Source organism: Tamandua tetradactyla, chromosome 1, assembly GCF_023851605.1.
Source record: "Tamandua tetradactyla isolate mTamTet1 chromosome 1, mTamTet1.pri, whole genome shotgun sequence".
In the NCBI taxonomy this organism is placed as follows: domain Eukaryota; kingdom Metazoa; phylum Chordata; class Mammalia; order Pilosa; family Myrmecophagidae; genus Tamandua; species Tamandua tetradactyla.
The window spans coordinates 100,692,232-100,715,633 of NC_135327.1; the positions used below are offsets into that span (position 1 = coordinate 100,692,232).

The window sequence follows — 23,402 nt, forward strand, 5'->3', positions numbered from 1 at the left end:
ACTGGAGTAGGCAGAAATAGCTAAAATCTTTAAAGTGTGATCTAACTTCCTTGATCTCTGATAATGACAGGTTAGCCTTTGTCTTGTGCCCTTGTGATTGTAAAACCTTGTGAGTGACTCTTACTTGTATCCATTTTATTGGGTTTTCAACTTTGGATTCTTGTGATCACTAAAAATAGCTCCTAATATTTATTAATGAAGGGTCATGCGTCAACCCAGAATCTATCCCAATTCCAAAGTTATTTTAATAAGTGAAGCTGAAGCTAACCAAAATGCACGCCACCTCATCCCAAACATGCGCAGTAACTTAGACTTTAACTCCTAAGTTACATATACATCATTATAATACTTAAAATCACACCCATCATCATATTAAAGCTGCCATTTTCTTACATATGTTCTCTGACTAAGCATGTAATCAATCTGCACATGCTTGATAATTAAATCACCTCTAATTACATGATCTAAAGCCACTGTGTTCATTATCTTAAAATCTGCCCATAATACTATGAAACTATCAGAATTAATGCCGTTCAGGGAGACAGATTTTTGGGCCAATAGACCATCTAATCTCCTGCTTTGTGCCTAGCAATAAAGTCTTCTCTTTGAAACCTTGGTGTCTCAAGAATGGTCATAAAGTACATTGGGCAAATAATCTATCGCCTTTGGTAATAAAATCAGCCAAGCCATGAGCATACTGTGCAGAAAGGCCCAAGGCTGTGGGGAGACAGAGGGTCTCCCTCACCACTAAGTCGATCAGCACTGCTCTGCATCCCTCTCTCCTCCCAAGGGAAGGGCCTCCCTGTCTCCCCCAGACCCGAGTACCTGAAACAGATGGCCTCTGTGGCGGGGGTTGGGCACTGGGAACTGCAGAGATTTCTGTATGTGGATATAATGTATCTGTTGGCTCATGGGCTCCCATGTGGAAAGACTCTAGGGCCCTGTACTGAGGTTAACTTCACTGGCTGGTAGCCGAAGTAGGAGGCCTGGGCTGACTGGTGCACAGCGTTTGAGCACACTAACCCCTATTTCTCAGTTATAGTGTCTCTGTTTTTTCATCCAGCTCTTCATACGTTGGCAGTGGTCCTTTTGTGGCCACCCAAGCCCTGGAATTGCTGCTTTGGGCAGTTTCTGCCTGTTCTCTCATTGTTTTTTGCAGGGAGGAGAGAATGAGTTCTGCCTGTCCATATTCTGTAACACTTTTTGAACACAGGAGTTATGGAAGAAAGGTAGACATGGGAGAGAGGACAATTGGCACAAATACACATAAGCACATTCATACACACATCTTTTGCTTTGTGACAAGATTGGGGTAAAGAGAGAGCTGAATTGAAAGATGACAGGATAAGGGGTATCCCCAGTGTAGCTTTCTTAGTTTCTATATTTTAGTGAAGATAAGTTTCAAAAGACAAGTTGCTTTATACTACTGTTCCTTTCACTGGTGTAGTTGAGCAAAAAATGAGAAAAGAACAGCTGTAAAGGCACTTTTGCTAGGGAAAGAAATTATTGATTATACACAAATAGATAAATACACATGACTAATATTTCATAATTAATTTCTCATCTCTTAATTAAACAGTAAATGGAGTTGAAGACTGTATTGTTTCTTAGTCTGGCAATACTTTGTAAACATAAAACCACAGTGTGAGAATTTTAGTGCAAATTTTAGGCCTAACATTTAAATTGAATATATTTACCCAATAACTTGCTGTGGTAAAGAAAGAACAATGGGCAATCCAGCCATATGAGCAAATGCATTTTTATATTAAAGTTCTTTGATCTGAACATCAACAAAGGTATAGCTGTGATATCAGCTGTGTTCATGTCCTCCTTAGCTTTAATGTCACTGCTCTTACCAAGCCTTGATTCTTGAAGATGACTGAATAACTATAGAGCTTTTAAGGTATAACCATGTGATTGTGAAAAACTTGTGACTGACACTCCCTTTATCCAGTGTAAGAACAGATGAGAAAGGAAAAAAAAAAAAAGACCAACAAATAACAGAGGAGGTGCAGCGGTATGGGATATTGTGGGTGTTCTTTTTCACTTTTATTTTTACTTTTATTCTTATTTTTTACTTATTTTGGAGTAATGAAAATGTTCAAAAACCAATTGTGATGATGAATGCACATGATGATACTGTGAAACACTGATTATAAAATTTGGATGATTATATGGTATGTGAATATATAATGTATCTCAATAAAATTGCACTAAAAATAAAACCATTATCCAATGATTAGCATATTTCCTTTGGCTATCCTGAATGGGTTCCATCATTAACGATAACAAGGTCAGGAAAAATGGCTATTTCTTTAGCATTTTGCCTTTTTAAAAATTATTTACTTCCCAGTCATAAAAATAATTTTATTTAGTAAATATGCATCTAAACATATGTGTGAGTATGAACACACATATTCCTTGGGGAATGATTTAGTAACACCATGAACTAATATATAATATTCCTACTTGATCAAATTTACTACTGATCCTAAGTACTTTTCCCCTCCTTCCCTATATTTCCTGATTTCTCAAACAAAAATATTTTATGTGCTTGGTGAATTAATCAAACTTGTCTCATTCATAGATATTTACTGTCCAAGAAGGGTCAGAGAGACAAGGGTTTCATGGGGTATAAGTTCAGGCCATTTCTTAAAGTTGAGAGGTAAAACCCACAGCTGTGGAGGTCCAGACTGTAAACATGCCACTGGGTGATACTAGCATACTCAAAAGCATACATGTGTTCTTAGCATGGGAACTAAATTCTTTTCTTGGGTTTCTTCTGCCTTTTGCCATCCTCTTCCATTGAGTTTAGAGAATACAATTCTCAGAATAAGAATTTTAAGTTGCTACATACGTTTCTGTGGCAGGATCATAAACTTCACAGGAATTCAGCACTCTCCCAGAAACATTGTTCCCTAAACTTCCACCACAAACATAGATCAGGCCATTGGCTTCCACCATTCCGTGGCTGCAGCGCTGAGTCAGCATGCTAGGCTTCGTGTGCCAGCTTTCGGTTCTTGTATCATAGCACTCAAATAAATACAGAGCTGAGTTTCCTGTAAAAGAACAGGGCTCCATCATGTTTCAAATAGTCCATTAGGGGGTTAGATCAAATTGACTGTAGAACTGAGTCATTAGTTGTGGGAGGAAAGGATATAGGGTTGCAGAGTCAATTTTATACTCAACAAACAGCAACAACAAAAAAATGCAGTAGTTTTTCCAAATGTAAATGTTCATACTTTTCATTTACAAAGAAAAGGCTAGCTCTGTTTGCATAGACCTTGGAAAATTTCTAAAGAAGAATCCATTGGAAAGACTTGTTTATTGGTAATTGACTTTAGAAGAAATTGGTTTGATTGCAAAAGCAAAACAAGAAAACAATTACACGTTTTCAAGCCCAGTAATGCATGATGGAAATGATCCAGACTTCAAATGTTTATATAGAGGGAAAAAACACAGCTATTTACAGATGGTAAATTCCATATTAAAATATGAAAACTACTAGCAGATAATATTCCAAGGTTTATCATTTACTATTCTATAACAGCTCCGGTAACATTAACAAAACTATACTTTCTGGCTACCCTTGGTGGATGTGTGGGAGAGCCCTGAAGTCATGCTGGCCCATTCTTATGTATACTCTCAGGTTTCAACTGTTTGTGAGGTAATTATTCAGTTTTTTTTCTCCCCCAGATAAGACTTTTTATTTGTCACTATTAAAAGTCTGAATTTTAAACCGATTCTTGAACTGCTGGCATATCATCAGCTCATTCAACTTAAGCACCTGTCTCATCTTGAGAAGCCTTTCCAGAACTGCAGCCCTTCACTATGAAGCTCCATGAGGTATCTCAGGTCATACGTGGGCTTCTTCAGCATTCTAACTTTTTTTTGGCTTAACAACGGGAATTTACTGGCTCACAGTTTCAGAGGCCAGAGGCTTCTTCTTCATGGGGTCGGTATCTTCTGGCTGGCTGGTATTCTTTGGGGATCCTTGGCATTTCCTTCATCTGGCAATGCACAGGGCACTGTCTTCTCCTTTCTCTTCCAGGATCCATTGACTTCTAGCTTCTGGCTGCTCCCCATGGCTTCCTTTGCTATGTCCATTTTCCTTTGCTTATGAGAACTTTAGCCATTTCTGGATCAAGGCCCACCCTCATTCAATTTGGGCTCACCTTAACTAATAACATCTTCAAAGGTCCTCTTTACAAATGGGTTTACATCCACAGGACCAAGTGTTGGGACCTGAACATGCCTTTTTGGGGAGAACATGATTCATTCCCCAACAACTGCCATAGCCAAAAGGAACCTAAAGAGCCCCAACATTTAAATGTAATATGGTATCTTGGATGGGCTCCTAGAACAGAAAAAGCACATTAGGTAAAAATGAGGGAAATCTAAATAAACTATAGACTTCAATAATAATGTATAAATATTGGTTCATTAATTGTAACCATGCTAATATATGACAATAGGGGAAACTAGATGTAGGGTCTATGTAAAGATATGTAGTAACTTTTTAATTTTTCTGTAAATTAAATTTTTTTTAAGTAAGAAAAAGTAATTTGTCCCACCTAACATAACAAGTTTATTTTTTGCTCATGTAACAGTTCAATGTGAATCACATGGTGATTCAGGAACCCAGGCTCCTTCCCTCTTATAGCTCTGCCATCCTTTATGGCCTGAGTCTCAGCTGGGTTAGCTCCATCCTGTTGATAGATGGTGAAAGAGAGGCAGGATAATGTGGGAGGTTCTTATGAGTAGGTCTAGAAGTGTGGGAGGTTCTTATGAGTAGGTCTAGAAGTGGTGCTGTGTTCATTACTTCTGTCACATTCCATTGGCCAGAACCTTGATGCTGACACATGGCCACACCTACCTACAAGGGAAGCTGGGAAATATGGTCTAGCCATGAGCCCAGGGGAGCTGCCAGCCAGTGGCAGCACTAGTGGAAGAAAGGGAAGGACTCAGCATATTATCAGATTATTTCTCTGTCAGACCACACCCACCAGGATGGCTTCTACTAAGGTCATATGGTTGAGTTTTGTTCCTGTTAAGGACAAAATAAGGCACCTCTTGTATTCAGGAGTTAAGTCTTTTCATTGGCAGGTGCTGTAGGGTGCATGATCACTGCAATGGGCAGCTAGAGGAAAAAGGGCCAGTCATAGATACAGATTCACACACGGCTTGGTCACCTGTGATAAGGCTGGGGATGCCCATTCAGGCCATTTGTAGGGCCCAGGTCTCTCCTGGTTCTGAGTTCAGCTGCCCCTGGAGGTCAGGCAGCCTATATCTTGGAGGCCAGGGGTGGGAGTGGGGAGCAGGATTTTTATAGTTATATCTGACCTCCAGGGGAAAGGCACAAAAACCATCCCCAAATGAACATCTTCTAGGCATCTGGTGCTTCGCTTACTTCATTTTACTTAATTCCCCGAGACACCTTATGGAATGGGTTTAATCTCGCCATTTTACAGATGAATAAACTGAAGCTCAAAGGTTTGCCAATGTGTACAGCTAAAATTAGGATTTAAGTTCAGGTCCATTTGAATTAAAGATTAGTCTAGGGATGGTATCTTTTCTATGAGAATTGGGGACTGTCTTTATCATCAGACTGGGGGCTCCTAAGGTAGGGAATTGGTGTCTTCCACCAGATTGGGAACTCCCTGAGGACAGGAGAAGTGTCTCCCCGGCCTGAAACCTACCCTGGACAGCAGTTGTAACTCAGTTTAAGAACTAGGCCTCTCTTATCAGACTGAGAGCCTCTTCAGAGCAGGAAGCAGACCAAGGAGTCTGCTCATACTGAAGCAAGCCCAGGGAGTCAAGGTCAGCAGAGCTTGCCCTCCCCTTCCTCATTCTGCATTTGGTGTCCTGTTTGTAGAGCCCAAGCCTTTCTGCCAAGTGCAGCCCCATGCCTGTGACCAGAAGCTCATTTACTGCCTGCGGAGAAACCTTTGGAACGATAGCCTCAGGTACCAATACTTTTCCAACATCCTCTGGACCTAGCAACCTTCAGTGAGCTTCTCCTATTCAAGTCTATTCTCTTCTCTGAAAACACAGAGTCTGCCAACTTTGCAGGGCTCTTGAGAGAAGCCACAGGTCCAGAACTCATTCTTTTTTTGATAGTCCACTTCACCCTCCAGGGAGTCTCAAGAGAATGACTCTGGTCATAGCACTTGGCCCAAGATCCCTGGGCCTCACCTGAGACAGCCTCTCTGTTGCTGATGGCTCTCCCCCAAACTCCCGGCCAGAAGGGTATTTCCTCTGTCTGAAGCCAATGCTCCCTTTACTGGGCTACATTTACTTTTCAGTTTCTGCAATCAGGTTATGACCCCACCCTGCCCCCAAGAATTTTTGCAAAAGAATTTATGACTCCATAGATCTTCTATATAGATATTAAATAAAATTCATTTCCAAAGCTCATAAAAAACACACAGGCATTTTCCTCTGCTGTGGGAGATTGCCTGTGCCTTTCTCTACAATTAGTGCGCTGAACTCAAAGTTAATTGCATTTCCCAGGCAGGTGCAGACTAGTAAACAGGTTTTCCAGGATGAGCTGCAAAATTTCTCTTGGGCTCATATCCTTAAACCTTGGAATCTTCTCCAGCTGTGTTCCAGGTCTCATTCTTTCTTGAGGGAGTGGGGGAAGATGACTGGCAATGATGCCAATTTGGGTTTACAGGGGCTGCATCCATACCCCTATTCTGCCATTCTCCAGCTGTGTGATCTCAGGCCTATGATCAAATCTCTTTGAGTTTTGGTTTCCTTAAATGGAAAATGAGAATCCTGAAGCCTACCTTGATGCTGACACAGGAGATGTAGAGGTTCTCGGATTTTACAAAGCAGGAATTTTTCATTTTTATTAAATTAGAGTTCAGCGTTGGGTTAATGTCTTTTTTTCCGTTAATTAATAAAAAAAAAATATATATATATATATATATAAAATCAGAGTTCAGCTATGAGGATTATTTTTACCAAGTAAGGACATTTAAAGACCCGACTCTATCAATTCATAAAAGAAAGTCCCTGGGTGGTCAGTCTGGCTGGCGCTTTCTGGTCTCCATTCTTAGTGGAGGAGCCTCCACTGCTCTCTGGCTGCTGTCCTGACCCTACCCTAACTGACATGAAAAGCTCTAGAATTCCTGTCCGTGCAGAGCTCCAGGTTAGAACGGTCTCACGAGACTGGAAGCAGATAAGGAATTATGGTCATATTATTTTTACAGTCAGGAAGTTGACCAGGATATGAGAAGCTGCTGCCACTACTGCATGTTGTCCTTATCTGCTGGCTTTTCTTTTGATGTGGGGAGGCAGCTGGATCTGCAGTAACTCCAAGTCCTGGAAGATTGCCTTTTTCAGCTTCTCTTACTTCAGAGCCAGGTACATGTTTAGCTCCCTGATGAAGGGTACTGGCTTCTCCCAGAACCACCTCATCATCAAAGTTGGAGGCCTGGAGGTGGTAAGAGGCTGAAGGGGGCTCTAGCCTATCCCCATGAGTTCAACCTATCCTTGCAGTTCTGGCTTGTCCTTGCTTCCCACTTCAGACCACCTGCCTTGCTGACTTCGGGTTGCAGCTACAACATTAGAAGAAACGGGCTCCGAGAGGTGGTTTAACCAGCTTGCAAAATCATGTTATAAGATCATAGAATAAATCCCTCATTTTATCCATAGGCATCTCCTAGTAGTTCTGCTGCTCTGGTCAATCCCTGGTTGATGCAGCAGGCTTCCCTGTACCTAACAACATGCATGGCATATAGCAGTTGCTCAACAAAGGTTTTTTGAATGAATAAGTGACTGAATGAACTGAATGAGATGACCTCTGCCCTCAAAGAGCTCACAAACCAGAGCAGGACAGAGAGAAGTGAGAAGTTGGTAGACAATATAACCATTGTAGGATTCTGACTTCTTTAGTGGGACTGTGTGGACAACAGCAGGGCCTCACTCTCTGGCTTCCTAGTCCCTGAGCGCCCCCTGAGTGTGAGGATGGCTGCAGAACTGGACAGCCATGTTAGATGGTGTCCTCAGAGGGGCTGGGGGCAGTTAATTCAGTGTCTTAATGCCTAGCAGGGGGCATGGACTTCTGGCACATCTTGCCTTTAAAAAGCAGGTTCCAACCATTGTAGGTGTTGAGACACTATTGCACATGTAAGACCAGATTCTGGTCACACCTGCAGGTTTGGTCCTGGTACTTATTTCTGGGACTGTACAGCCAGGACCAGCTGTGGCTTCATCTTGGGGCTGGATCCCCGAGGGGAATGGGAGTGTGTCAGCTTCTAGCACCAGCCCTGGTCCTGTCTACCGGGCTCTGGAAATAGCTCTGGAAGTTTAATTTTTTTAATGAACACATCATGGAAAGGACAGATACAATGGCAAGCCTTTTCCATGTCTGTACCAGTGCTGTCTGGAATCAACCTACTGACCATTACTTTCAAGTCATTTGTCTGCACCTCTCAGGTCATGAGTTCCATCATCTTCTGGATTTAGTAGACTGTTGGTGCTGAGGATAAGAGATCTTCCAAATCTGACTGTTGCATTTTTTAGGAAAATCAACACAGAACAGTCAAAGAAAATAGCCAAGGGTAGATTCAACATCAACATGTTCTTCAATCTTGGTCCGCCATTTTTTTTTTTTTTTTTACCATAGAGCACATTTTTATCTTGGGTAACATCCATGTCATGGAAATTAGATAGGTAGTTTTTGCCCTGCACATCCTCAGTAATTAGCCTGAATTTTCTAAATGCAACTTAATCCTTCTGCACATCAAAAAGGCTCACTTCAAAAACATGACCCTTAAGGATATCAGATACAATTTTAGTTCCTTGAGTCCTTGTAACTAGTATTTTCCCTATATTTCTTATATTAAATATTGTAGGTACGTTCCTATCATATCAATCTTTCTTAGAAAATGGATCAACCACTTTCTTCTTGGCTCCCTTTCTGTCACGTTTAGTAAGGTACTTGTGCTTGCTAACTGCCATGGTGTTCCTCAGAGAGACAAAAGTAGATTATCAGCTTTAAGGACAAAACATATATTTACTGTGTTTTACAACTTCTGCACATCGTAAGACCTCAATGAAGTCTTTTAGAAATAATACTACTATGATTAACTGCTTTTTTTCTCCCCAAGAATAAAGAAAATAGAGCTGTACCAAACTATTCCACAACTTACACTCTACTGGGCTTTACATATGTCAAAACATTAAAAAACCAAACAAAACCCAAAAACCCTATAAACCTATATTATAACCAAGGCCTATGAGAAGAAAAAAAAAATCAGAAAATAACAAATAGAAGAAACATCCATGAACAACAATAACTTATTTTTAACTTTTTGAACATTTCCAATTTTACAGAATCAGTTAGTGGATACTAAGGGAAAAGAAAAGATACATAGCAGATATAAAAAAATACTACTTAAGAAATAAACCATTTAGTAAATGCTGAAGAAATGAAGTTATTTAATACATGACAGTTACTTTGTCACCTTTAGGATTTACTGTATTTGAAATATACTGTATTATGCAGTTCCTTGAAGAATGCTTTTATTTGGGTGCATGGTCCAGGAACTGAACCCAGGTTTCCTGTATGCAAGGTGAGCATTCTACCACTGAACCACCCATGCATCCAAAGATTGCTTTTTAAAGAGGGGTAAAGTTACCTCTTGGGTCACTTTTAGGAAATTATAATTTTCCTTGTATTCATTTGACACGTAATGAGGGTAAAAACTTGGAACAGATAAATATGTTGACCAGAAGTAAAACATTCTTTAGGTTAATATCAAAATCATTAAAGAAAAATAAAGACTTAATTAGCATTTAATTCCATACCTTAGGTTACTTGACCTTTCTATTTTTCTTTATAAGCCCATTATTTAGCCAAAGAAATTACTTGAAAAGATGAAAGCATGTAAAAGCTAATATCTGTCTAGTCTGTACCTAGAATATCCACTTAGAAAAATTATTCATTTATTGTATGGTAGCCCATGACAGTCTCTGGGATCTGTCCTGTAACCACTTTTTGAAGAATGCTTTGGAAACTACTGCTTTTTTATTTCTTTGCTTTGTATATATGTTATACCATACAATAAAAAAAGTTAAAAAAAATATTCATTTAGAAAAAGACTACCACTGGACACTACAATTAACCATCATTGAGAAAGGTTTTTATACCTATACCACATCCAATTCTGATCAATAAACATAAAATACCTCTATCAGTTATTAGATTAAAAAGTTAATATATAGCAAACAGAAAAGATTATTCTTCCTTTTTTCTGATACAAAGAAAGCACATAATAAAGATTTTTTTTTTTTCATGGGTAGGCACTGGGAATCGAACCCAGGTCTCCGACATGGCAGGAGAGAATTCTTTCAGTGAGCCACCGTTGCACCACCCAATATGGATTTTAAAAGCTTGGAATGTAGTAATGAGTTTTTAACAGGTCTAGGAGTAAACCACATTGAAATCTTTAAAGGAAATAATATGTATCTAAAACGACTAATTTAAAACTGAAATCCAAATAGGATCAAATTATGCTTCATGATGATAAAAAACCCAGAAAATTAACATCTTCTAGGAAGTTGAAATTCTTGTAAATTAATGATTTATAAAGAGATTAGGTAACCTTTCAGGGAAATGGGTTCTTAAATATGACAGATATGTATTTAAATTATGTCAGTAAGTATTTGGGTAAATAACATCAATTGTTTATTTAAATATGAAAGCTAAGATACTTGGCAAAGCATTTCCCCAAAACAAAAGTACTTAAGAATTCCTTATTTGTTTATTTTTGTATGCTGTATGGCGGGGGTCACATTTCATTCTTTTTCCATGTGAGTATCCCGTTATTGCAGCACCATTTGTTGAATTTTTGTTTGTTTATTTCCTTGTTTATGTTTTTGGGGGGGAAGTGCATGGGCCAGAAATCAAACCTGGGTGTCCCGCATGGCAGGCGAGAATTCTACCACTGAACTATCCTTACACCACCTCCTTATTTACTTTTTAAAAAAACTTTTTATTTTGAAATAATTTCAAACTTATGAGACAGTTACAAAAATAATATAGAACCAATACAGAGAACTCCAGTATACCCCTGCCCAAATACTGATTCCTTACCTACTTCTGAACCTCCGGAGGTATAAATTTTGCCTTCTGCAGCACAGGCAGCAAGGCTATCTCGAGGTGTTGGAGGCCCCAGTTTGGAATACCAGCTATCCTTCACTACATTATAGCAGTCCATTCGTTTTATGGGGAAAAGCTGTGAGCCACCCAAAATGTATACTACGTTGTCCCAAAACACACACGCTGCATCTCTTCGTTTTTCAAAGGGGCAGCGGATGTCTGTCCAGCTATAATCCTGTAACAGGAAAGGACAGGAAACTTTCAGTAAGGGAAAAATATAATTGAAAAGGATAAAGCAAAGATATAGTCAAGAAAGTATAAAATATAAAAATGTGTTAATTTACTAGATAGAATTTTCATAAAAATGTTTGGCTTGAGACTTATCCTATTTAACCTGTGCGATTTTTTCAAAATGTTGGTTAATTGTGGCAAAGGCCGTGAGGAAAATATATGACTATTTTTAGAGTCCTGATTCTAAAATGAATTTAAATACATTTTAATATATCACCACTACTGTTTTCTATGCTTTCATTGAGGATAAGAACATTAAAAAGTTCTAAAATAATTGTTTTGTTTAGAAAAGCTCCTTTTCAAATGTAAATATCCTCATTCTCTCTGCCAGATGCCTACAGAGTGATATAAAGAATCCTTGGATAACCTGATGCCCAAACTGCCATTACCCTACTGATACCTGAAATGAAAGCCAGAAGGCATAAGCGTTCTATGGACTTCTGTGACATATTTTCTGTAAATATTAAGTTGAGCCAATCTAGACAGCAGGACTCTTAAATCTCTGGCATTTTTAATGAAATACTTGAGTGATCATTTCTGAATGGTCAAAAAGTTGAACTCAACTTTTTCTTCCCAAGGATTAGAAGTGAGCACTTATGGCAGTCCTATCACAATAAGGACTGTCACAATAAGGACTTACCACAATAAGGACAGCACTACTTTGCTTTCTGTTTGATGACATCTGAGGATACCTGTCCCTTTCTTCCAGGTGTCTGTATATGGGGGAATGCTGCAAATTTATAGCATTTTGGATCCTCCTCATTTTTAAGAAAGCTACAGCATTTCTGCTACTTGCTGAAAGGAGTTGAGAGCAATCCAAACAATTTCCAATTTCACTATGCAAATCAGTGTGTGATTATTAATGTTGAGATCCCTTTGGGAAATTTGACTGATATCTATCATGCTAGGATCTGGCATCCATCCAAATCAGATCATAACATCATAGAACATCAAAGAGAAGGAAAAATAGCCCTTCCTTGCATCTACCCTGAATGAACCCCTAAATGTAGAATACACATATCTTGATGAAGATGAATAGTCTGCTTTGTAGATGACCAGGAAAACAGAGCTTTAATCCCTTAGGACTTTACTTCTCTAACTGGGATCGAAGTATCCTCTAGAATTACTTGATGGTATTCCTATAAGTAGACACATGAAACTACAGGATAAATCTAACATCTTCCTGAAGCTTTAGCTTTACTCAAAGGATACTGAAAAACTGGGGGAAAGGTTTTTAAAGGTTCTCTTAGAGAAAGTATATAAAGCAGAATGAAAAAAAAATAAAAGGTAAAACAGTAGCCATATTTCACAGAGTGATCCCTCAGAAGTAAATATTTTCTTACTTATTCTGCAAATGCATTCATAATTCCTTCCTGACCTAGTTCACTAGTAGAGAAAGACAATTTCATTAATAAGGCACAATTATCAATTAACCTAGTGAACCTCAAATCTTACCACCCTTATACCTGATTTAAGATATTATTAGAAAGCAATAAGGGAACTTCAAGATGGGAACTTCTCCATAAATTTCTGATATCCTTAAGAACATTATCTTTCCTTGCTCTTCCTTAGTATTTTTCAGGATAAGAAAGTTGGTCATATATTCTTTGAAGTCATCTCCAAGATTTGTTACTCTTCAAATTAAAAATTGTCTGTGTGGAAGCTGGGATTTTAAAAACAGCAACACAACCATCTTATCTTTTAGTCAGATGCACTTAAACATTTAAACACTACTATATGAAGTTCCAAAGAATGAAATAAACCCCCAAAATATGGTAACAGAAATAGCTCTCTCTAATATCACTCAAGGGTTAGAGTAGGGAATGGTTGCTCATGTGTTATCTGTCATATAAGGCTTAGTAATGCTTCAGACTTAAGAATTAAAATAAATTGCTCTCTTGGAAATGTAAGCCCAAGGGAAAAAAATGCTTAACTGAGATATGTGTGTGTTTGTGTATTTGCATATGCAATATAGGAATAGGCACATGCTTTTATCTACTTACAATTTGGGCTACAATTTCTCTAGAAATCCTCAGTTTTTAAAATCGTTTCCAACTCTGCAAATAATGTCCTTAATTCTTGTACATGTCAGACACTAGTAAGCTTGATAAATGCTAACTACAATATAACGCTTAAGAGTTCATCTTGTAGGCAGAGAAGTGAAATGTTCTTTGTAAGAATTCGTATCTAGAATGCAAAATAAAACGTTTCAAGCAAAATGTAATGTTTTACAACTGGATTCATTTAAACACATCTGTGTTTGAACATACCTGGCTTTGGCTGTGTGTGTGTAGGTTTGCTCTTTTTTCCTCCCTGGGAATTCTACATAATTCCTTACCTAAAACAAAGTACCGAGAAGGTGATTTGATGTTTACTCTCTGATAACTGGTTATATGGACTAGGAGGTAATGTTCAGAAAAGAAGGAAAGAGGAAAAAAAATGGATGGGAAGTCAGGCTTGTCAGCTCAGTGGGTATGAGTACTGGGACTCCCAGCTTGAGGCCTAGGTGGAGGGACAAGTACAACTCCCTACTCTCCTAGGCTATAGTGTAAGCTGGAGAAACATGCAGTTTTCATGTTGGCAATAAGATGGAGAAATAGCACTGGAGTCATAGATGCGAAAGCACAGATAGATGTGTGGGCAGGGAACTATTAACCTAAAAATATAATTCAATCCAGTTAAGTTTTACTGAGTAATTATTCCATGCAGGATTCTGGGCTTAAGTGTTGAGAAGATATGTAGTGGGGAAACTGGAAAGCCTGGGTAGACATGCATAGAAATATTTCTTAAGTTTTGACACATCACTCATATATATATGAGTATATATATGAATATATATATATATATAATGAAAACACATCCATGTATTAAGTCCTGTCCTTCTTGATCTTGGTCAGATTTTCTTGTCTCTGCTGTGACATCCCACAATCTATACTGTTTTCAAGCTCAAGACTCCTTTCCTTTTTGTAGGCTTCTCGGACTTCGTTTTTCTGAATACCTAAATGATGACTGAGCATTCCATTGTAGCTTTCTCTGTGTTATTTTCTAGCTATATAGACCAGATCTTATTGCTCCCAGGAGAGGGCAACCTTCTTCAGGTGAGGGGCTTTAATATTCTCTTTCAATTTCTCAAGGTAAAAACATCAGCTTGCTATTTTCCTTGAGAGTAAGGACTCACTTTATATAGTATGTATTCTGCACATATGTTTGAGTCCTCAAAGAATAAAAATACTATAAATATGGCTTTCAGTAATCAAGACAACCAAAATACTTTTTTATTTTTAAGACTTGAGAACTTTATTTTGGATTATAAAAAACCAAGCCAAATTAGGGAAGACAGCATCTTAGAAAAAAGGAAAGTAAAATTAACAAAATGAAAAATTTTAAGACTTCTTGCAGAACCATGGGAGGCAATTGAATCTGAACTTAAGATGATCAAATTATAAGTCCTTTGTGGTAGTCATTATCTGATTTACATTTGTTTCTAAGGACTTTTTTTTTAAAAAATCACAGAACTATGGTGATGATCCTCATAGAAAGCAGGTTTATGCAGATGCCAGAACATTTCTAGAAGTACTTTCATGATAAACACATAGAAATATTTTAGGCTTCATTCATTTCAGAAGGTCACAAAGAATGCTAGCTCAAAGGAGCCAGGAAAACTTGGGCACCAAGCTAGATTCTGTATGGAGGAGTTGTGGATCTTAAGTCATTAGATTCTCAGGGACTTGACTTCCTTACCTGTAAAACAAAAAGACTGAACTAGATGATCTAAGATCCCTTCCCTTTCAGTCCTAAAATTCAATGATTATAGGGTCCAAATGTTTTAGAATGTATCACTGAAAAGCTATTATGAATTTATTGGTTACTGAGCACTTACCTGTCCAGGAACTATGCTGAAATTTCTTAAAACATTATCTTCTTAATTTTCTCAATAACCTTATGAGGTGATATCCTCAGTTTACAGATAAGAAAAGTAAATCTTAGAGATATTAACTGCTTTGTAAAAGGTCAAACAGTTCAAGGTGAATTCAAGATATAAATCTAAATCTACCTACCTCCAAAACTGTGCTCTTAACTCTTAACCCCTACACTACCCTCCTTCTCTAAAAATCTTCCTACATGGCCTACTAGAAAGAATACTGGACCGGGAGTAGAACAATCTGGGCTTTTCTTGTCCCTATGGTGCTCCTAGCTAAATAACTCTGGGCATTTGACTTGACGTTGCTGGACCTCAATAGCCTCATCTGTAAAATCAGGAGGTGTGGCCAGATGGCCTCAAAATTCTGCATCTTAATACTTAAAAACATAAGGCTTAGCCAATAAAAGCATAGCTCTGTGAAAATATGTTTTTCTCCTTGTCACAGAATAGTGTTTAGCCCAGGGCTCAAGATATTGAAAGGGATGATTTCATTGCATGATAGGCCACATTTGTAGAAAATAATTTTCTAGCCCATCAGCTGGGCTACCTTCATTTTTGACCTTCCAAAGGTCAGAAGACTGTGGATATTGCACCTTGCTCCTATTCTGGACCAGTTCCTCCTGGGTGCTCTATCCTTAAATTACACTGACTCCAATTGGCTTCTTGTCACTATGGTTCCCAGTCCTGCAGTGGCCACTGATACTTATGTGGCTGCCTGGGTAGCAGTGTCTAATACTGAGAACCAGGGTAACCTGTGACCAACCAGCAAACAGTACTTGGTTTGGGACCCCAGCCTTTCATCTATTTTTATTTTTTGGAACTAGTTCCCATTTTTATCCTTTGCTAAAGCAATTCCTTTCCTAGGAATGTACCCTTAAGAAAAAAAAACTAGAAAAATATGCAAAGTTGGTATGTATAAGAGTGTTTCACTACAGGGAAAACCTGGAAATAGGCTAAAAGTTTATCAAGAAGGCAAACTTTAAATAATGAAATACTATGCAGCCCTTTGAAAGGATATTTTTATTCACATGGAAATATCTCCATAATACGCAAGTAAAAAAAGGTATGCAAAATAGCATGTATGGTATGATCTCATATGTAAGGAGTATAGGAATAACGTTCACTAAACTATTGATGACTGTCTTCAGATGCTGGGAGTACTTTGGCTTTCTTCTTTATATCTTGTTATATTTGAATTTTCTACAATGAACATGTGTGTTTTTTTCTTCTATTTTAATTAACAGAAAAAATAAAATGTAACAACTGAACAAATGATACCGAAAGTATGGGTACAAGGAATACAACTGCTTCTGACAGCAGAGACCAGACCTGTAACAGTGCTAAAAGTTTTAACAGGAATGTGAAATTAAAACAAATTTAGGTTAAAAGCTTTAAGAATTGAAAAACACATGTAGTAATTTTATCATGAGGCTGAATTTCAACTACAGGATAGACTGGAAACAGTCTTTGCCTTCCTTCCCCCCCCAAAAAAAAACACATTTGTTAAGGCAATCTGGTCCTCCAGAAGCAAACACTTGATCATGCCAAGTAATTTTACAGGCTGCACCCATTTTGAAATGCACCCATTTTCAACAGGGTCACACAAATATTACTGGAAATATATTAATTTCTCAAAGTCCAGAAAGGATACAGACTTAGTAATCAGCCATCAGGAGAAAATAATCATGTAATTTAAATCCTTCAACAAATATAGCATTGTATGGATAATAAAGGCTTCCACAGTTGGGAAGAAACATGATTGTGCTATTGTAGGCTGCTAGATAAAATGAGCTGAATTAGCAACAAATAACATATAAATGGGCATTCCTGAGCTGTTAATGATTAGCTAAAATTAGCAAAGGGTCAGAAGTAAGACCAGCGACCAGCTCAAAGGGAATTATTAATTAAGAATCACTCTGCTTTATAAAGTCACAAAATGTTCTTCCACTTTCGAGTCTCAAACTAAAACCACACCACTGAAAAACAAAACTCAGACCTAAGTTATTTAGAAATTTAAGACAGAAATATAATTTGAGTGAAAAGTGAAACCTAAAACAGATATTGTGCATAATAACAGGACTTGCCCTTTCAGTAAAAAGTATATCTGTATTATCACCCTATCAGTTATCTAAATAGAAGAAATGCCTTTAAATGAATTTTGACATGAAAATTTTATATCATAATAATAATTATGTTAAACAATCGTCTCAAATCCTAGAGTGCCATAGCATACTCATTTAATTAAATGTTCCTGCCAATGGAACAAAAATCTACTGTTTGTCCACAGACTTGCAGAGTATAAAAGATAATGCAGATGGTCAAGAGGTCTGAAAGAGTTAAGGAAGGTGAAAAGGAAAAGAAAGTGGGGGGAAATAAATCTTTAACGATATAACTATGGGGTAAGTAGAAAACCTAAGGACAGCAGGGAGTACCTGACTGAGAAGTGAATGAATATCAAAGAAAAGAAAAAGAGGGAATCGGGTGAACATAATTTCTATTCTCATTTTATATTCATTCAAATCCAGAGGAAATTTAAACTTCTTGTTTTTAGATGAGAAAACTGAAACTTAGAAAGGCTAACTGACTTGCCTAGATCATGTTCTTAGTCTTGAAATGCTTTTACTTCTAAGGAGCTGCTCTCCCAAAATAAGGCCTCACAGAAGAAGGACTAATGAATGACCTAGTCCTTCAGTTCTGTGTCTAATTTCTTTTAAAACACAATCCCATGCAGTTAAATATTACTTTGGGGAGCTTTTATGAAAATTCTTAATCATACTTATCAAGCTAAAAAGATGCATTCATACTCAGGATTCAATAGATTCTTAAGTTTTTTTCTCTTTCTATCCAAATTCTACCAGTAAGTTTCCCTTAAGAGAACCCCCATGCAGCTTCTGTTGGCAGATTCAACCCAGAGATGGGCTTATCTCCATATACCAAAGCTATCACTGTCCATTATACATGGTTACATTTAACTGGTAATGTTCAGTTCAGTACCTCACTGACCCCTGCCTCTGTAGTAACTGCTTTGCGCTTAGTGTACAACAATCTCCTCCACTGTGAGTTTGAGGACAGGACAATGTTAAATGTGTCTCTCACATCCCCTACTGGTGTCTGGCACAAGTGTCAGACCCATACATTCCAAATTCTTGATGAGTTGTGATACTTGTAGTATATGCTAAAATATTACTTGCTTAAACTATACATTTGTAACCAGCCAGCTATATAATATGCTGTCGTACAATATCTCTGTTGTAACAGTTGAGGATAATTATCTCTTAAAGCCAAACACCTGTTTTCAAAGAAAATCATCAATATCATATACTGAACATGATTTAATGGGATGATAGATCTCATTGTGCCTTTGGGTCAACATATGAACAATTACTAAAGGTAGCCAATGGTAATTTCCAGGTGACATGGTATAATATAGAGAGATAATTTATCCCCCTTCTCTGTGGGTTACTCTCAGCCTGACTCTTATTCCCCAGCCCTGTGTTCATGTGTCCCTACTCTCCATCTACTCCTAGGATGGCTCGAGTTCCTTAAAACACCATAACACAGAGATTTCATTTAAATAGGAGGGTTTCCTCACACCTTCCTACTTACAGCCCTCAATCCAATACATGCAGCTCTGTTTCCACTTTTTCAGAGCCTTATTAGGGGACTGATCTGCTCATTTAGGATAATTCTGGATGATTATGTCCTACAGAGAATGAATCTGATATCATCCCTTATCAAATGTGTCATATTTTCACTGTGAGTTTCTTGTAGATGTGGTCACTTAACATAAAAGGAAACAAATTTCTGAAGGTGGGAACTTCAGGCACTGTACCTAGTTAGGGTGGAAGGGACTGTGGGGTTGATTTTAGGACAAAACTACAAATCAGATGCTTGAAAATAAATAGACTGAGATTCTCAATATTCCTAATTTGCAAGATATTCTAGGAAGGCTGAGCACTCAACTGAGAATTCACCTTAGAATGTGCTTAAATCTCTTCTAAATGAATGTGAGGACCTGTCAAATCAAAACTGCCTGCAAACTATCAGAGCAAGGAAAACTGTGCACAAGCTTCAAAGAACACTTTTTTTTAAAACCACTGGGTGCTTATTATACTGACAACTAAGGAAGCTAAAGGGATACTCATATGAGGCACACTTACATTTCAGCAATGTCAGCCCATACAGCACACAATTTTATAGGCCCTATCCACCTGGGATGACTGCCTGATGCTCATTTTGGGTGTTTTATTTCTGCAGGTGCTCTTGATCATTTTGGCAATGCTCATCCTTTTACCTCAGTGCACTGCCTCTATAGAACTCTTTCAGTGGCAGCAACTCTACCAATACTCTTATAAAAACCACTTAACAAAAAAAGTAACACCTTATTTTATGCACATGAGCTTTTAAAATCATATCCCTGGTTGACAACAATGAATAACTGCCTATTTACACTCTGATCACAGGGTGGGAATACCTTCTCCTTAGTGAGAAAGTCTAGACCTGTTTAATAAGGGAAGGTGGCTATGATACCGTGAGACACCTTTAACAAGCAATTGTTCCAATAGGAAAATGTGCTCTGAATTGCAGATAACCTCGTTTCCCCCTCCCCCTCCAAACATTTAGGGCCTATCTAGGTTTAGGTCTGTCCTTATAAAACCAACTGACAAAACCTGCCTATGAAATACTATATAAAGTTATACTGGCTCATTCATTCCCACAAACTTGAGTACCCACATTGTAACTCAATGAGAGTCTACTGCAGAGTCTGGAGGAAGAAGACACACTCAGCATAAACCATGTGGTCCTGCTGGTCCCACAAAATATGACCATTACATGGTTTTCTGCCTTCTCTACAGGATCTTCCCTTCACCCTGCTTGTTTTGACAGGGAATATGCAGAATTCCCTTTTCTCTAAGGCATAACAGTCTCTCTCATTTCTCTACCATATGAATGTAGTAGGCTGAGACCCTTACAAAGTTCTAAGCCCTCAGCTCATCATATCAAGGACAGGAGGAGTCTGAATAAAAACTAGTCAATTAAGTCAACTTTTATTTAAGGCATTGGTATTATAAGACATTCCTATCCTACAATTTTAGAACACCAATACTAAGAGAAATAGACAAAGCACTGAATACAGATAACTCTTTGGCAATCTCTAAGCACTTGAAACCTTAAAAACAGGTGCAAAGGGGGAAAAAAGGAGGCTCTCTAGGCTCTAAAAAAGGACCATAACAAGAACAGTATCATTTAAATTCAATATAGCAACCCAAGACATGCTTTTTCTGTCAATACTCAAGAAAATAGGTCAAAATTTTCTTTCCTATCATTTTTTCAGTCAATAGTTAATACAAATATCTTTCTTCCAGGGACAGCCAATAAATATCTAAAGAAAATAGCTCATAGGGATATTGGCTTAATTCTGGATAATTTAATTAAGTAATACTGCTTAAAATAGCCCCTTTGAAGGAGAACAATTTAATAAAAACTATCAGCATTTTTGGTTGGTATAGGATATACATGAATGGGTCCCATTTAATGATGTTTAAAAACATTTCTGAAAATACTAAGGACAAGACTTTAAAAATAAAATAATTTCTATACAGTAATTCTTATTAAGCAGTTTACTTGAATTATACTATGAAATGTCTGCTTCGGGAGACTCAAAGGAAATAATTTACAATGAAGCCAGCCTCCCCATTTATTTTAATATTAGGAATAATGAGAACTAATCAACTCATATTAAAAAATTATACACAAATCATAGTAAATGGCAAAAGTTTTTTAGGATGAATCTCTGTGGCAAAAAGAAGGGAGGAAGCTAGTATTTCTAAAACAAACATTTAATAAATATTGTAATGGGATTCTGAAAGTGTCGGCTTCAAGAAATAAGAGATAACTGAAGGAATGAGGATGCTTTTATAAGTATTTAATTCTTCAATTACTACAATTTTCCATTGGAAGTCAAAAAAACTTGTGGTTGAGTATACAAAAGAGCAATTAAATATGGTCATTTACAAGTGGAAAGCAAAACATTAAATGAGAATTCTGAAGTTACATTCTCACTTCCAGGCTCGTGTAGAATATGCATCTCTTTTCAACTGTCCAATAAAAAAAAAATCAAGGAAAATGTTAGAACTATAGACCAAAACAGACAGACAAAGCACTAGAGTCATTATAATATCTGCCTCATTCTAAAAACAATATTCCCTGCATCCTAAATCAAATCAGGATTCTCCTCCCTCTGTACATGAATATAGCCATCTACTTTATTTTAAAATAAATTTTTAAAATTATTTTCTTGCTCTTGATTCAAAAGGATCAAATTTGAAAACATAAAAAGCAACTGGAATTTCAATAGGCCTAATCTTACCTGGTGTAAAATAGATGTGTAGATATATCAACCAGTTAGCACACCGAGGACATAATTTAATACAAGATTGTACTGGATAGGCCGTGAAATGTCATGGCACTTGCCAGTCACTCAGTCTTCTACTGAGGGAAATCAGATTTATTTAATAAAAAAACAACCCACTATTCTGAAGATGGGAGAATGGTTCAGAGATGGATGTATGAGCTGATAGTAGTTCGACAGGGACAAGTCCAAATATGATGGTGATTAATAGATCTAAATTTATCCTTCCTTCTTGGGGAGGTAGTTCTGATATCTGGCAGTATATCATGTACTCTATAGGCTATTGTTGGTCTCTTTCTCTACCAAATGGAGGAGGTAGCGCAGAGGAGGAACTGCTGAAATGAAATTTATCTCAAAGACTTGAGAGGTGCAGAGGTAGCTCACCTCACCATTCAATTCCCTGGGTTTGGTAGGTACCAATGCCTATTGCATTCTTAACAATGTTAGTAATTTCCAAAAGCTTATCTGGTGACTAATTGTTGCAGCAGGACCAGATGTGGTCTCCTTATTGGATCAGATTAATACAACCACTATAATTTGGTATATAGCTAGTACTCTGGCTAATGTGTATTTCTCTTTTCCTGTCTACTCATATGGAATTTCTTTTCAGCTGGCACAGAAAGTAAATTAATCTCATGGTCTGACCTCAAGGATCTCTGAGTGGCAGGAGTCTGGAATCAATTCACCTTCTCAAAGGTAGTTATATACTGATTTCCTATACTGATGCCAAAATGCTGCTGAGTACAGGAAATGGAGAGGATCTTGAACGTCTTGTGAAAGCATGGGCTTGACAGGAAAAAAAGGAGACAATGACCCTAATATACCATATCGGTGACCTCCAAGTCCTTTGATTTCTACAACTCTATAGCAGGACTTGGCAATCCATGGCACACAGGCCAAATCTAGCCCACTGCCTGTTTTTGTAAATAGTTATATCAGAACATAGACACATTCATTTGTTTGTGTATTGATTCTGGCTGCTGTCCTACTACACCAATGAGTTTAGTAATTGGCCTACAACGCTGAAAATATTTACTAGACAGAAAATGTTTGCGAACCCCTGGTCTACTGCATGTTGGAAATGAAGGACAGCTTGCTGCCTCAATCACCTCCTATATACTAAATATAACACATCTCAGATATGGTGTCTTTCTTTTTATGTTTTTACCAGGTAAGCCCTGAAGTTCCAAGTGGCAACTAAAACTTACAGTAGGAGAAAGCTTTCTAAGTGGACAGCCATTCCACAGTGGAATGGCTTAGCTGTCTAGGCACTCAGTGATCCTATGGTATCAGGATGCTGACTAGGATACTGCATGTAGCCTGAGGCATGTTCTAATATGATCACAGACCATGCCCCTGGGGTTCTGGAGAAAGCCCAAGTTCCTTTAAGCAGGTACCATTCTGTCCGTAAACAGTTCCTGGTTGGCCACTAGATTTTGACAGACAGCAAATGTCTGAAACCAAGGGAGGGATAACAGGTGATCATATAATTAACCCCTCTGGAGGAGTTCACTGGATCTGCCTGACCACGAAGTTGGAAGTACCTATAGCATCCCATTAACTAATAATGTGGTATATAAATACAAGACTGGATGTATGAAGGTGCCAAAGGCACAGAATACCTGAAGAGGCTAATCACAACTCTTAGCCTTCTCTCTCTCAGT

The 23,402-nt window shown here is 37.8% G+C and overlaps 1 protein-coding gene and 1 pseudogene across 7 annotated transcripts in view; both read right to left on the minus strand.

Annotated features, from left to right (window-relative positions):
* KLHL7 (kelch like family member 7) overlaps positions 1–23,402 on the minus strand; it is a 110,721-nt gene that overhangs the window by 12,115 nt on the left and 75,204 nt on the right. For all 7 annotated transcript variants that reach the window (XM_077121841.1, XM_077121851.1, XM_077121859.1 and 4 more), the window contains 2 exons: positions 11,108–11,348; positions 2,858–3,059 (listed from right to left, as the gene is read on the minus strand). In XM_077121841.1, coding sequence (XP_076977956.1) covers positions 2,858–3,059; positions 11,108–11,348 — 443 coding nt within the window. The remainder of the gene's footprint in view (positions 1–2,857; positions 3,060–11,107; positions 11,349–23,402) is intronic.
* LOC143650763 (small ribosomal subunit protein eS1 pseudogene) lies at positions 3,081–11,100 on the minus strand (annotated as a pseudogene).